Source organism: Euphorbia lathyris, chromosome 7, assembly GCF_963576675.1.
Source record: "Euphorbia lathyris chromosome 7, ddEupLath1.1, whole genome shotgun sequence".
In the NCBI taxonomy this organism is placed as follows: Eukaryota; Viridiplantae; Streptophyta; class Magnoliopsida; order Malpighiales; family Euphorbiaceae; genus Euphorbia; species Euphorbia lathyris.
In genome coordinates this window covers 40,172,688-40,189,339 of record NC_088916.1, presented here as the reverse complement: position 1 = coordinate 40,189,339, position 16,652 = coordinate 40,172,688, and the positions used below count along the sequence as shown (strand labels likewise).

The window sequence follows — 16,652 nt, the reverse complement described above, 5'->3', positions numbered from 1 at the left end:
TAGCTCGTAGGTATAAGAGTATGGCCAAGCTCAATGAACATTCATGCACATACTCAATGAGTTTTAGCTTTCTAAACAGAACATCAAACATAAACATGCTTCATACACATACACATACTCAATCAGTTCTAGCTTCCTAAACAGTTCTATCCAACTAATCAGTTCATACCAATCATTTCATAGAAATATAACTCACATTCATACCAATCACTTCATGTATGGTTAAGGTATTCAACCAATCAGTTAATAGCAATACACATACATAACCCTTTACGATATACTTGCCACTTGGATTGTACTCGTTGAAAAGTGAGCATGGTGATGAAGTTTGTGATGCTGTCACCACAAGTTCAAAACTTGTGCTGATAGCATCGAAAACCCATCACCATTCCGAATGGTTTCAATCAGATAACAAGCCAAGTGTCGTAAACCTATCTCAGCATCACCCACAACAACATCATACATGTAACCAATCAGTTCAAACCAAAATAACAATATATATACTCAATAAGTGAAAGACATCTTCCCATATGCTAAAGTCATGAACTGATTGACAATCTCTCCAGTCAGCCTTCCCATGTACTTAAGCATTCTTACTATCCCTGCAAATATTATGTTCAAAAAAAAGGGAAGCATATGAGTTCATAACATTTTCAGCATCACACACTATATTGCCCTAACTTAAAAAAGACAAAGACCTAAGATTTTCATTATTGAATCTAACAATGAATACAATAAAATTAGTGTATATAAGCGAGAGATATAACATTTTCATCACGCACTATATTCCAGCTGCTGAAATCCACATACACAAGAGTAAATTGGATGAGGAAAAGATATATTAAGGAACAATGAAACTCTAATACATCTATGAACGAAAAAATATGGCTTACCAGTAGCGTGTTTCGATCTCAGTCCCAGTGATTGCATGTAGAAGCATCCATGGAGATAGAGAGGGATGAAGATGGCGAAACCTAAAATTGTGTTTGGGATGAGAGAGAGGGGTTTATATATGAGCTGTGAAATTTCAGTCAAACGATTGAGCGCCTAAATTTGGGCATATGTTTTAGTTGGCCGCGTAAGTGAAATTTCATTTGCCGCTTTTTTTGTTTTCCGCATATAATGACAGTCATTTATTACAAGTGTCATCTGATGAGCAAGTAAATTTTAACGAAAACGCACGTTTTCTTTGGATGATAGAATTGTGTCATCGAAAGGCCACATGTGAATCGAGCGCATTTTCAATTAAGCTTTTAGATGAGAGAATTTTAATATACTGTCATGAAAAATAATCAGACGATATGAAAATAAATGTCTGTCATGTATCTTGTGTCATGTGAAAGGAAAAATGGTATAGTGTGACCCTAAAACAACTCTGTTGTTACAACAATTAGCAGTGCAACCTCAACATTATAAATTCAACTTACAGAATGGGTTGATTAGGTATAGATAGCGAATCTATATTGGGTCTAGTAAAGATCTTAGAAACAGGGTGCTTGCTACGTGCCATAACTCATCCTTTAGGGGACACCCTAGAATCAATGGAACATTTATAAGAGTTCAACAAAGTTTCTATTGGCCTAATTTACATTCTAATGTCATTAAATGGGTGGTTGCCTATGACACGTGTTAGAGGTGTAAAGTGGAGCATACATTTTACCCCAGTCTTCTTCAACCATTGCCTATTACTAAGGGAGTATGGCAAGATATCACCATAAACTTTATGGAAAAACTTCCATACTCTAAAAGATTTGATACTATATTGGTGGTGGTGGACAGATACTTTAAGGGAGGTCATTTAATCCCCCTTCCTTTATATTGTGCCAACGGAATCCATTTTTTCATCATCCTGTCTCTTCTTCCTCTCTTTGTCTCTATGTTCTTGTTCAAATCAAAGGCATGGTTCTTCGTCTTCATGTTTCTTCTTTGTCTCTTTGTTTCTTTCTTCTTATATGAATTGAAGGCATCGTTATTCGACGTTCTTCTGCATTTATCATATGCTTATTATTGATTTCAATGGCAAAAGGCGGAAATAAGGTAAGTATCTATAGTATTTCTTATGTTTCATATTCCTCTCTTTCCAGAAAATGGCTTCGAAAGAACGATTTTGCTTCATATTTTGCGAGGCCTGTGAAGCAAAATCATCCTTTTTTCAGCTTGTATTTCTCTTTGCAGTTTCACTTTCTGCGAAGCAAAATCATCATTTCTCAGATGTAGTTCTCTTTGCAGACTTCGCAGTTTCGCTTTTTGTGAAGCATTTCTTTCATTTTTTTTCCCTAAAATGACTTAATTTTTGTGAAGTTTGAATACAAAGACATCAAATTCAAGTATATGTTTAGTTTGAATACAAAGGCATCAATCATAGTGAGGGTGATTGGGATGTGATGAAGATGTTGAATACAAAGGCATCAAATTCAAGTATCTGTTTAGCTTGAATACAAAGGCACCAATCACAGTGAGGGGTGATTGGGATGTGATGAAGATGGTGAATACCAAATGTTCTAGTTCATTTTGCTTCTGAACTTCTTAGCAAATTTTCTATAAGCACACTTCCTCCCAAATGTTCTAGAAGCACACTAAGGAGGAAGTGTGCTTCCATAACATTTTGCTAATCATTCCTCCCAAATGTTCTGGAAGCACACTTCCTCCATTTCTGAGGTTTAGGGTTTATGGTTTGAATTATTGTTGCAATCTTTATTGTAAATTTTGATAATATTATGTTTTTTATGTCATTTTGCTAAGTATGTTGTTTACTTGTGTATATTTCCATCAAATAAAAAAATATACCACTTTGCATTTTCTCCAAACTGTGATGCTTGCAAAGGTAAATACTACTTCAGTACATGAATTTGCTTCGCAATTTGCGAAAACTGTGAAGAAAAACTCATTCTGCAAAGTAGTACTTACCTTCGCATGCTTCACAGTTTGCGAAACTGCGAACTTAAAATCATATGCGGAAAGTATTATCTTGGAAAAAACGTACAAAACTATAAAAAAAATGGAGTGGCAAGTTCGCAAGAAGAAGGATTTTACGTATAAATTAATCGATAATTAAAAACGGAGTGTCAAGTTCGCAAACTAAGAAAGAAATGAAGAGAGAATGAATGAAGAGTAAGAAATTTCTAAATTGTTATATGAAGGACATTTTGGGAAATTCACAAATAAATAGTCTAGATATGTAATGGTTTGGGTAATTGATCTAAATATGTAAATGGGCCTCCCATTTGATCCAATTTTGTAATTTTTCCTAAATTGAAAAACACTAAACTGAAGAAGCCTCAATGAAAAGAAAAAAACAAAAAGTGCACTTGATGAGAATTGAATGTATTTTTTTAATCCTTGGTGGGTAGCGTCTCATGTCACTCGCCTCAAATAGCGGTTGCAAGCAATACAATTCTCTTTGGTGGGCAGTTGGTGTGTGTCAAGCTTCCTTCATCAATTGCACATATCTTTTGTTGGGCCTTTCATCAGGCCAAACAAGTCGCCCTCACTAGGTATAAAAAGGTTTCAATTAACGCTCTCTAATAGTAATGGTTAGAAAGTGTCTAACAAATTTTAAGAATTACAAATTGGTCTCTAAAAGCAAGACCTTGTTTAGATGGAGTGTAATTAAAGTAAGGTAATGTAAGGTGAAGTAAGTCAGACGTATGAAATAACTTGTTGTGTTTGAATAGAATGTAAAGTAAGTGATGGTTTAATAATGTAATCTATTATATATATAAAACACGGAAGCTAAATGACACTTGTCACATTTATAGAGTTTTTTTAGATGAGGTGGCTAAATAAGAAAACAGTAGCTGATGTGTCATTTTAGCAATTTTTCTCCCCACTTTTCTTTTCCAAATTTTCTTTATTATTTTCTGTTATATGTTTATTTTAAGGTCTTACATACCCACTCTCCCTCAACTACATCTCTTTTGCTTTCAAAATCTGTTTCTATCTATTTTTCACTTCCAAAAAAATCTAAATTCTTATCTCTTCTTTATTGCCTAATCTCTTCATCCGATCGATTCATTCTCTCCATGGGCATCTTAAACCCTAATCTGTTCTTGGGGTTGTGCTCAACATGTAAAGGTAATTTACATTTCTCTATTATTTTTCATTTTTTTCTATTTGCCCATCTATTTCTAAAACTAAAATCTGATGGATCTCCTGTGAAATATGATGCAGAAAGCTAATATTAGATCTCTTCTTAAATCTGATGCAGAAATCTAATCAGTTCTACTTTTAAATGGAGGCAATCGAAGACTTTGCACCATTGTTCGAGTCTAAGAGAGCGTTGGTTGCCGATGAAGATGTTGATGAAAATTCTATTTTGTAGTAATTAACTATTGTTTTCAGTTCTTTTGCACTTTTTTAATAACAATATTGTGATTGCTTTCATTTGTGCTCTTCATATATATGATTTGCAGTTCAGCAAAAGGTAATTTGAAAATTCTGCAGCTAATCTCATCCTTTATTTTTTAAGATTCTACTCTTATCCTTTCTCTACTCTTTTCTTTCTACAGATAACCACACCAATCATCTCTATTCTCATTCTCAACTGGTATTATAGGGTCTTCAATTTCAAATCCAACTTTCCAACATTCGTCACTTTGATTTTCGATCTTCAATTTGCTGTTTTGCAAGAGTTGAACATTACCTGGCCAACTTATATGGTGCATATAATAGAGTTATTTCTATGTTGGAGCAGACAATATTTTGACAATTCACTTCGCTTAAGTGAATGAGTGGTAATGAGTGATGTATGTATCAAAATTAATCTCAAATTAATGTGTATAACTATATAATATATGAAAGGTATGACATTATCTATCCCTAGCCAATTGTTAATGTAAAGGTTTTGGACGTCTGTACATTTTAGCTATGGAATGTGACCTTTGGACCACTAATATATGCAAATTTGTAAAATTTTTGTCATGTGGTATATTTAAAAATTCGGATTAATTATATTATTTAAATAGAATTATTATTTTCTTAGATCTTTTATTTAAAGTGAATTATATTATTTATAATGAATATGGTGCAAGAGGTTAGAGTGAAGAGAGCAAGGAGAAGATTAATAGAGCAGAAGATGTGTCTGTTAGGATATAAGGGAAACTAATAGTAAAGTTCCTTCTTTCCAAGGAATGATGCTCTCATAATTCAGTGTAAAAAATGAATGATGCTCTTATAAGTGCAGTGCTAAAGATGAAACCTGGTTTTGATCTAGATCTGAATTTCATTTGATTAAAATTTAAAGAAAAGATGAAACCTGATTTTGATCAAATTAAATTTGATTAAAATTTAAAGAAAATGTAAAAATAAGATATCAAAAATTAATTTAGAAAGGATTTTATATCATTTATTTTATATATTGAAAGATGAATTTGTGGCATAGGTCAAATGCTCAAATTTGAGTATATTAGTTCGTAGATTTGAGTATATCATTTGGGTTTTTATTAATGACAATATATCACTTGGATTTACTTTCAAATAATAATTTTTGAACTTTTTTCAATTAATATGTATTATATTTTTTTAATATAACAAATTGTTAATATATACAGTAATGTTATAGTAAGAAAAATAAAATTAGAATTTTGCTTTGCATCTTTAGCTAATCATCTTGCAAAAATTTCAAAAATTAAACCTAATCCTTAAATCTAATTAGGTAAATTCAATATAATTTATAATCTATTATACATTAAAAAAATGGAGTCTAAAAGACACTTGTCAAAATATTGAAGCTTGAAACTTCTAATTTGACATGACATGTTAAGAAAGCAAGCAAAAAAACAAAAGGCTTATGTATCAATTTAATAAAAATTTTGGATTTTCTAAAATTATATATTCTAATTAAATCAAAGTGCCTATCAATATTCTGATGTGTACAAAGAATTCTCTATCTATAACTACCTAGCAGGAAATATAAAGAGTGTGTAATTTTTACAAAACTCTAACAAATTAATAATATTAAGCTAATAAAAGGATTTGAATTCAATCAATATTAATTTTTTATAGAACTTTATACGGATTAATATTATCATCATGTGGATTAATATTAATATTTTATTGAAGTAACAGAAATCTGAGATTAAAATATTAAATAATTCATCCTAACAAATTTAAATATTCTATAAGATATTTTTAGATTCTACTATAGATTAATGAAATTATAAATATCATGAAGGCAAAAAAAGCATATTTAAGCCCCTGAACTTTACCTGTTTTAAGGATCAAGTCCCTAATCAATTATTTTTCCACATTGAATCCCTGAACATTGATTTTGTTATGGTTTTGGCCCTTATTTCACTTTTTTGAGTGTAGGAGATGAGAAAATCTATTTGGCGATTTTAATGTTGAAAATCATAAAATGGGAGAGAAGAAAATCGAGTTTGGAAGCAATATATTGAAAATTAATTACTATAATTTCGTTTTAATTTTTAATTTTTATCTCCCCTAGTCAATGAATTATTTTTTTTATTTGTCCATGTCAGCAAGCCGAATCGCCCTAACGATGTATCCAGTAGTTCAAACTGGACAGAAAAGTTAAATAAGGGTCAAATCCATAACAAAATCAATGATCAGGGGCTCAATGTGGAAAAATAATTGATTAAGGGCTTGATCCTTAAAACAGGTAAAGTTCAGGGGCTTAAATATGTTTTTGCCTATCATGAAATATAACATAATCAAGTACGGTGGTAAACTTAGAAAAAGATCCTACAGCTAAAATCCATGATGAAAACTCAACCAAGGATTTAGCAGTTGTCATTTAACTATGTAAATGTAAACTACAATTGATTTTATCTCAGGACTCATTATCTGTTATGTTTTGACTTTTTATTTATTTCAAATATCAAATATCAAATTACTTTCTTTTTTTTTGCGAAAAATATCAAATTACTAAACTATAGGACAATAATTTAGTATTCCATTTTATTAGATATATATGAAATTACCAATGAGTTTATTTGTTTTTCAAATTATAATTGAATTAAGGTCAATTTGATCGTTAAAGTTGATTGACAGGTTTAATTTAATCCAAATTGAAATTTATGAATCAATTCAGTTTTAAAGTTGGTAATATTTGACAAATTAATTAAAATATGATCAAGTTTGATACCTAAAAACTTATTAAATTTGAATTAATTTGTAAATATTGCTAACTGTAAGATTAAGTTGATATTTAAATTTCGATTTGGGCTAAACCGGAGATGTGTTAACTTTAGAGGCCAAATTGCCGCTTAATTCAATTATAATTACAAAGCATAATGAGTTGACAATTTCAATCTAGCTTTTTTTCTTTGAGTTGAACTCAAATATCATACATTAAAAAGAAAATAAGTTGAATCTCACCTATGTAACCGTGAACCACAATTTTTAACACTCCTAAAAATTAGTAAAATATTTTTTCAACATATGACTACATTGAAGAAATTAGTGCTACAAAACAAAACTGAAAATTACAGTAAAAATTATTCGATTATGAAAAATTTCTCACAAATCGAAGAAGGATTCAATAATAGATGGCATATGTATATGTTTATAATTTCGGTTAAAATTTAATGTCAAAATTATATTTGTCTAATATAGTAAACTCATGTAGTCCGTGCATTGCACGAGCCTAAATCTAGTTATATATAAAACTACTTTTATATCTTTTTATTTATACAAATAAAATAAAAGACAAAAGGGTCATTTTGGAAGAAAAATATATGTACAATGATTCTCCACTTATTTGGGGTGTAAGGAAAATTAGCCAAAATTCAGATTCACCTACCCTCACTTACTATGCTCTTCAATTACACCTCAAAACAAACAAAGTTGTCTAATCCTACCTTCAAATATCATCATTTAAGTATTTTGCAACACTAAACTTGTTCTTACAAGTACTTTTTACGCAAAAAAAAAAAAAAAAACATCATTAGGCCCCTAATCTTTTATTTTTTTATTCATTAAGCTCTTGATCTTTTATTTAGATACATTACACCTCTTATCATTTATTGTTGGTCTGCATTCAAAATTCATATTTTTTCATTGTTTGAAAGCAGTTTTCTTTTTGAATATTACTATAAAAAAAACTAAAAAAACTTTAAACTGTAAAAAATATTTTTTTAAATATTTTTACAGTTAGGTAGTAGATGTTAAAACCCATTTGGTTTACCTATTGTTTGCTATTACTGCTTGTTGTAGAAAAAACAGGTGTTTCATGCTTTTGTAAAAAGATATTTTTCATATACAAAAAGGTAAACAATAATTCTCTAACCAAACGCCTAAAACTTTCATTTTTAATATGAAAAGACAGACAAAAGGAAAAAATGAGTAAATTGATTTTTCTTTCGAAATTTTAAACACTTTTTGTGTCCTATTTAGAATTAAAAGGCAAAAAATAATTCCGAAATATAGAAATAAACAAACACTAAGGCTTCATTTGCTACAACTAGCTGCTAATTAATTTGCACATCTCCATTAAAAAAAAAAAAAAAAAAAAAAAAACATTATAACAAACCAACAGGAAAATCCAAATCCCACAGATTTATTAGTGTTTGAGGAAATATACAAACTCAATGACTTTAATATTGATTTTCTTTACATAAAAGGAAAAACTTCATCTCATGCCAACTTGTACCAAATATCCACTCAGGCTCGGACTAATCACCTAAATCACACAAATACCATGACCAACAATTTTTATCAGATGGACAAAAAAAAATAAAAAATAAAAATCAATACTAGTTTATAGGCAAAAAAAAAAACCCGACTATGACAGCCTGACAAGCACAAACCCTATCAAAATTGCAAGGAGAAGAAAGAGAAGTACAGCCAGAATATTAAAGTTAAATGAATGGAGAAGGAAAAGAAATGCAGCCACAATATTGAAGTTGAACGACTCCAGAGGTCTCCTGTCACTTGTTTCATTTTTTCCACTCTTCTCTGAAATAAAGGTAGAACCAGAATGGCCAGGGACTGCTATCCCTATATCCCAGAATGATTTAGCAAGCAGTGATGCAGCTCCTTCCGCTTCTGGTTGGAGAATCATTGAAGCGTCACTTGGAGCTCTCATAGACATTAACTCAACACAATGATCCTTTACGACCTACGAAGCATCAACATAACCCTACTTATAACTTTGAACCAATAATGAACATTTTGTTCAACCACTAACCAGAAACAAACCTCAACTCTCTCTGATTGTTGTAAGTAGTCACATATATATGTACCAGCCAACCAAGGAATAAAAACTCTTCGAGGAAACGCAAGACTGCATCTCTCCCTGTCATAAGTTGTGCCATGCCGAATGTCATAAATGCAGGAGATCATATTCTGCTAAAGAATATCTCGGACTTTCAAAGCTATTCTTAAGAAAAGGTTTCAAAGCTATTCTTAAGAAAAGGTACATACACATGAAAAAGGCAAAAAGCTAAAGATGCCATCGAAAATATTCTAATGGGTACTTGCAGCATATAGCAAATGTGAAACCTACATCTGTGATGCATTTTGACTTCCAATTCATTATTATCACAGATAAAAGGAATTCAGGACAAGTTTCTTCTCTTTGTCATGGCTTATGCAACTTATGTGGTTAGTATGCACGTCTCACAGAGAGAAAAAAGAGATTTCACGGCTAAAAAGGAGAAACAAGGGCATGTATCTTGACTTGCTTGTCTGTAAGAAAGAGAGAGAAATGGACTGCACTTGAGGCTTGGTTCTAAAGTGGACTGCACTTAGGATTTACATTTGCTTTAGGCTCTGCTTGACCAACAAATAACAGGCACCCCAAGCCTATATCCAAGGGGCCACTAAAAACAGAAACACAAAATAGAGTCTAGTATCACTTGGAAATGAAAAAAAAAAAAAAAAAGAGAGAAGGCTAAGACAATTATCCCAAGACACTGATACTCTACTTGTCAAACACCTATAACATCAAACATACCTCAATAAGCTCAGTACAAGTCTGGATATGGGTTTATGAGTTGGTTTTTCTTCAACTGCCTCTACACTGTCATCATCTGTTGGACCCAGATCCTCATCTACTTCGTCGCATATGATATCCAGTCTGCTTTGTAGACTCCTAATGATATCATCCTGAAAAATATAATCAATCAATAATTGCGGAACAAAAGAGCAACCATAGTTGTTAATGGTGCGCCTGAGGCGCATCGCGCACATGGCAACAGACCTAGCGCCATGCCAGCAAAATGGTGGATGATGTTACCCTGGCACTAGGGCTGTAATCGAGCCGAGCCGAGCTTTGGCCTGCTTATGCTGTACTCTTCAGAAAATTTACAAGCTTGAGCTCAACACTGTTCGCGAGCTTGTTAACGAGTTCGTTCACGAGCTTTGCTCGCTAGCAGCTCGTTAATTCAGTTCATGAACTTCACTCGCGAACAACTCATTAATCATGTTGATTTGAAATTTCTTCAACACAAAACTACATAGTTTTGAAATCTACAAAACTAAAATTTATACAAAACTACGTTTTAAATTTCTCCCTTTATAAAAATATTACTATTAAAAAATAATCCAAGTTCACCAGCATGTTTATAAACATTATAATCGAGCTTGCTCATGAACTTGTTCATGAACCTATAATCGAACTTGCCATAAGTGGTAAAAGCACCCGTAATAGTCTAGCCGCCTTAAAAATTGCCTTAGAAAGATGGATTGTGAATCTCTCCCGAGCTTTCGAGCCGAGTTTTGACGTGCTCAAGCTCGGCTGATTTGTAAATCAAGCCGAACATGATCGAACTTTTATCAAGCCAAACACCGAGCTACTCATGAGCGGCTCGGCTCATTTACAGCCCTACCTGGCGCGCCCCAGCCGCACCAAGGAACAGTAATCAGAGGCGCACATGGCACGCCTCTGTGACATGTGTATATTTTTTAGGCTTTTTAAAGTTTTTGATGTAGGTATATTATTCACCTCTGGGTTAGACACATCTAGGGGTACAAAATAAATAAATTTTAAAAAGAACAAAACACATTAGAATTGGAGGAAGAGACATTCACAGAGGACAAACAACTATGTAAAGAGAAAAAGTAGCAGAGAAGCATATGAGAGAAAGAAAACGTGAAACATAAAGCAGTTAAGGGGATATTTCAGAATTAGAGAACCCATACGTTTATTTGTGAAGCACAGACTAGAAAAGTTTTCAACTTTCAAGAACAGCCAGCCTGAACAGGTTTTTATGAGAATTAACCATTAGTCGATTTACAATTTACTATTTAGTTGAAGAATTGAACTTTGGATTTAGAAATTAAGGTTTATTGCATTAAAAATTTACTTATAATTAAGCGCATTGTCATGGTTTAGTATTTATTGCATTTTGATTTTAGAATTTATCATTCTTATAAATATTATCATTTATGGTTTTATAAATTTTATTTTGTTAATACGCCTTGTGTCGTTCAGTCGTGCGCCATCGCCATACGCCGCGTGCCAAGGCTCCAGAACCCCCTTGCGTCTTAGTGCTTTTAATAACTATGAGAGCAATAACCATAAATGGAGAAAACAGGAGAGCAAATATGATTTTCTAGTAATATTCCCACATATTTAACAAATAGTACTCTCTGCATCATTATATTCTACCTGAAAAATTGTTATAATTTTTTTTCAACATGTTGGCTGCCACTTGAAGTAAGGCGGAATATTTGGAGTGTAAGTTCAGCGGCGGCAACAGAAGTAGGGAGGCAGGGACAATCATCCTGGATGGGATGGTTGTCCAGGGCTCGGATTGCTTCCGTTATTTAGGATCTATTATTCAAACGGATGGACAATTGGATGGAGATGTTGCTCATAGGATTAAATCTGGTTGGTTGAAGTGGAAGAGTGCTACGGGTTTCCTGTGACCAAGTGGTCCAGTGTTCGATTCCTGGCAGGCAGTGCAGGCAGTGAAACACTGTCAGATTCATAAGATGTCGGTGGCGGAGATGCGTATGTTACGACAGATGTGTGGCCACACGAGAAAGGATCGAGTGAGGAATGAAATAATTAGGACAAAAGTAGGGGTTACATCTATTGAGAATAAAATGCGGGAAAATCGACTAAGGTGGTTTGGCCATGTAAGACGAAGAGCGCTTGATGCGCTGGTTAGAAGGATTGAAGGGTGGCAAAGGGATGCAATAGTGAGGGGTAGGGAAAGGGCTAAGCAAACTTGGAAGAGGGTGATTGAGAGTGATATGAGTTTATTGGGGATTGAGGAAAATATAACAGTGGATAGGACGGAGTGGAGGGAGAGAATTTATGTTGTTGACACGACTTTTCACGGTTTCGTATGACTAAGGCTTTGTTGTTGTATGTTGGCTGCCACTGTACTTTGAGCATTTGTAGCAACATAAGCCATTAACTTCAAATGAGCTACACCACACTTATAATAGTATGGTAAGTCGCAAGTGGGTAGCAGAACTTGAAAAAATCTGAGATATAACCTGTGCAAGTACACGAGGTACCTTCTAAAAAAGCTAAACCTGTGTTGAAATTTAGGGAAATAAGAAATGTCAGTAATTCATATGACATTGAATTACCAACTTGCCACCCCCCCCCCCAACATTGACAAGTTTCAGTATGCATTTGACACTGTCAAGGTGAAACAAATTTCAAATAAAACAGAGACAAAAACAAAAAAGCAACAGAATACCTTTATATCTGCAACAGACTGTGACACTGATTCTTTTGAATATGAGTATGCAAAAGAGCAAACGGACCCACTGAAAATAAGAACACCAGTAACGTCCCTCTGTCTGCATGCTTTATAGAATAAAATGAACTGTTAAATGTTTGTAAACGATAACATATATCTAATAAAAACAATACTAAGAATAATCTCTTCAATATTTAAGTAAGTTCCAACAAACCTTCAGCAAAGGTATTCTTCATGAATGGTAGAAGCAATTCAACTTCATGCGAACCCTCACTCAAACATGGTTCATCATCAACAACCTAGAACCATAAAGAGTACAGAAATAAATCTTCTCAAGAAGATGTATACTTGCAAGAAGATACCAAACAAAAATGTATATTTAAGGTTCAATTTTGAAAAATGTGATACTAAGAAATAAAATCAGCCCAGGTCAACTAACAGTAGCTTGTATTAATCAAACATGATAAACAGAGACTACTGGATCTATGTCTTTGCTTTAGTGTTGCACAAAATCTGAGCAGAGCACAACATTAGATGAACTCAGGTGCACATCACAGGCATAGTGAAGCTGTAGATATCAAATCCATTCATGTTCAAAATATTATCATGTGACATAAGTTTAACATTTTCCATTTTAATGATATTCATCAACATCATAATATTACCTCTTACTATAATTCACTCTCTAGTCTTTCATTTTAGAAGAAAAATCAAGATAATGTGCTTTTACACACTTGATCTGCTTCATGAATGTACTACAATCGCATTCCAAATACATGAACAACGACCATAATATACCAGCTTATACATAAATCAAGAGCATAGAGAGATCTCCCAAAAATGTTGGTTTCGTGATGATGAACTTTTATATGAAAAGTTGCAAGATGCATTTAGTATCTGGTTAAAGTAGGAATCCGCCCTCATGTTCAATGAATCTATATATATGGGTCATCATATGCATATGGGTATTGATTGTTATAACAAGACAGAAAATTGAAAATAGATTTCAAAATCAACAATATCATATTGCTTCTCACCCAATTTCCATCAATCAACGCCTTTGCACTTCTAAGCTCTTTAGCATGAACTGAGATTCCACGACGAAGAGTTGCACTCAATGTTGATGCATCTGCTGCGTTTTCATGACATATGGGCACACTGGGTAAAAAGAAGTTTAAGTTTAGTGCAATAATTAGTGGGTTAGAAATATTAAACAACAAACCAACGAACAAAAAATAGAAAAACAAGAAATAAAATGTATATTTGGATTAGAACACAATATTTAGTTACAGACTACTCTAATATCATGTTGTATGATTCGAGCTATTGCAATCAACTAATTGCCTGTCAGAAAGTCTCTAGACTTATCAAAAACATTCTCAAGTTGCAACTGGCTCAAGTTATAATTAAATATTGAAGGAATCAGTGGATATTCCTTTCAAGCAAGAATCTGGGATTCCAAATACTGCTTTCCTTTACTATTATCTTTGGCAACAGCAATGAAAATTCAATTTCCACTTACTTAGGTAACTTATGGATGCATGCTTAAGACTATTCATATCATCACACATATAGACCACCACGATGATAAACCTTTATAAGAGGCTGATCAACAATTTCATACAAAAACTGGATGATTGTAATCTTGCGGAGCTCAAGACGCCAAATATGTTGAACATCTAAGCAGGCAGAAGATTTGGATTTAGTAAATGCCACTGCAAATTAGTCATTTTAAAATTAACACATTTGCAGATTAAATATTTGAAACAGGTAATGACCTTAAAATGTCTCAAGTGGAGAAAGACAGGCATAGATTATTGCTTAATCGTACAAACTGCAATAATGAAAACATACCTGAGCTCGAAGTTGTATGTACACTTGAACGACTGTAGAGAATTTAAGACTTTTCCCATTTTGAAATCACATGGCCGTATGCTGCTTGATGTAATGTTCGAAGACAGAACACAATTTCGACATGTCCACCTGTAAAAGTATAAAGTGCTGCTAAGCTCAATAATAGCAAGCACAAGAAGTTTACCAAAAATGAAAGTAATATAGAACTAATCTAAACATCATATAATGAACATGTAATTAGAATTATTAAGTATAAATGGACATGATTACATAAATACCTCCTCGGACTATAACATATATGAATTAGCAACCTTTCTTCCCGGTCTGTCTGCGAGATAGGTGCTGCATCTGCAACTTCCTTTACTGTCTGAAGAAGCTATCCCGTCAACAACAACTATCAGCTCATTGTCAACACAATTAAAAGTTGCAATATAAAAATATCATGATCAAATGTGGCTAGTACTCTAAGATATAAGAACTAAGGGAATAAAAGAAAACTACCTGGCTGAGCGTGACCGTTGAATTTTTGAACAAGCTATCACCAACCCATACATAAATGCCAACGACATTCATGCCACCTAGTAACATTCTCGAAACCTAAAAGCCACAGACAATACCAAATTAAAGAGCAATAAGATAATACGGAAAAAAGTTGCCACAGAAAACTACCTGGCGGGCATGCTCGGCGACCCAATCTTTGTCGATGACCAAAGTGGAAGAATCGGCGGTCTGGGATTTGGATTTCGACCCCTTCTTCTTATCTGATTTCAATGAGGCGGCGTTGGTCTCAATGAGCGAACAGGCAGGCTCTCCGGCGTCGTTGGGTGGGGTAGGTATCAAATCATAGACAAAACCTCGGTCTAATGTGGAGCTGAGCTTGCCGATCACCAGACCCACCTAAAAAGAAACAGTTACAAAAAAAATGAGAAATGAAAATGCAGATTCATTATGGTTTCCAAATATTCCATGTCCCATAAGAATGAAAGATGAGAGGAGGAAACCTGAGAAGTGAGACCGGATTGGCTGAGGCGATCCTCTGCTAAAGTGAGTTGGGTTTCGTCTCCTACCACAGCTTTCACCATTAGTATGATTGTTGATTCGAGCAGTGCAATTGGATCGAATCAAAACAATCAATACAATCAATGGGTATTGGCAGGCACAGACAAAACCCAATTCAAAATCAGCTTCCTGTTTATTGCTCCTCTTCTCCTGATCCCTTTATGTACTTTCCCTCTTCTTTTCCTTAGTTTTTGCGTTTGGGTTGTGAGTCGTGACTGTTTATTTCCAATAGATTAATTATATATAGGCCTAATACACAAATAACCCATGAACTTGTCCAAATGTTGCAACTGTTCCCTCCAACTTTCAATTGTAACAACTTACCCCTCGAACTTGTCTAATTATAACAATTTATCCCTTAAACTTGTCCAATTGTAAAATATAACCTCAAATTGCTGACATGGACTGCAATTGAAGAAACACGTGAAATGCAAAATCTGCAACGCTTATGGAGTGTGATAATTAGATCTTTGGCGTGATACGAATCCGGGGAAACGCTTTTACTATTGCTTCAAGTACGGAGTAAAAAAATTCTCAATTTGGGGTTACGTTTTACAATTGAACAAGTTTAAGGGGTAAATTGTTACAATTGAAAGTTGAGGGGGACAGTTGCAACATTTGGACAAGTTCAAAGGGTTATTTGTGTATTAGGCCTTATATATATATATATGGTTTTTTTTCTTGTTAAATTATAAAAATTGCCCAATTGTGACGCACGTTAGACTAATTACACCGCTATTTATAAAATTAGAGACTTTCAAATTAAACTTTTTCAAAATAACTTTATACCTTGTTTGGGAGGAGGTTAATGGGAGTAAAAGGAAGTAATGGAAGGTTAAGTATTAAGTTAACCTTGTTTGGAAGTTTTTTTTAAGAGCAAATGGAGGTTAATGGGTTAAATCTTTACTCCCTCTAACCTCCAAATTGGGGGTTAATGGGAGTAACGTAAACTTTTTTAAAATTTCTTATCTCTACAGAGTAAATTTAACCTTCCTTCCCCTCTAGATTTAAACTCCCAAACGAGGTTAAACATTTAACCTCATTTACATCATATAAACTCCCAAACAAGGTTATTTGTTAACTTTCCTTTCCATCACTTCCCTTCCCTTTCCATTA

The 16,652-nt window shown here is 33.4% G+C and overlaps 1 protein-coding gene and 1 long non-coding RNA gene across 3 annotated transcripts; one reads left to right on the top strand and one right to left on the bottom strand.

Annotated features, from left to right (window-relative positions):
• Positions 1–3,962: 3,962 nt before the first annotated feature.
• LOC136235093 (uncharacterized) lies at positions 3,963–4,768 on the top strand. Its single transcript, XR_010691647.1, has 3 exons — positions 3,963–4,074; positions 4,208–4,423; positions 4,509–4,768. It is a non-coding gene; the product is annotated as an uncharacterized lncRNA (long non-coding RNA).
• Positions 4,769–8,498: 3,730 nt separating this feature from the next.
• On the bottom strand, positions 8,499–15,735 carry LOC136235631 (uncharacterized). Of its 2 annotated transcripts, none has more exons than XM_066025446.1 (11): positions 15,479–15,735; positions 15,147–15,374; positions 14,979–15,074; positions 14,756–14,853; positions 14,478–14,606; positions 13,661–13,781; positions 12,838–12,922; positions 12,621–12,730; positions 9,917–10,068; positions 9,160–9,256; positions 8,499–9,079 (listed from the first exon to the last, which is right to left on the bottom strand). In XM_066025446.1, the coding sequence occupies exons 1-11, from the start codon at positions 15,557–15,559 to the stop codon at positions 8,744–8,746; spliced, it is 1,533 nt and encodes a 510-aa protein (XP_065881518.1). In that variant the 5' UTR covers positions 15,560–15,735; the 3' UTR covers positions 8,499–8,743. The 2 variants fall into 2 exon arrangements, with proteins under 2 accessions (XP_065881518.1, XP_065881520.1); XM_066025448.1 differs by having other exon boundaries at positions 14,756–14,844.
• Between the last annotated feature and the right edge of the window lie 917 nt (positions 15,736–16,652).

Bases quoted from the DNA above. Each gene is read 5' to 3' on its own strand.
- LOC136235631 (XM_066025446.1), bottom strand. From the start codon at position 15,559: ATGGTGAAAGCTGTGGTAGGAGACGAAACCCAACTCACTTTAGCAGAG. The intron at 15,075-15,146 runs GTAGTTTTCTGT...TGTGGCTTTTAG, and splicing joins TCGCCGAGCATGCCCGCCAG to GTTTCGAGAATGTTACTAGG. The intron at 10,069-12,620 runs GTATTCTGTTGC...TATATTTTTCAG, and splicing joins AGTCTGTTGCAGATATAAAG to GATGATATCATTAGGAGTCT.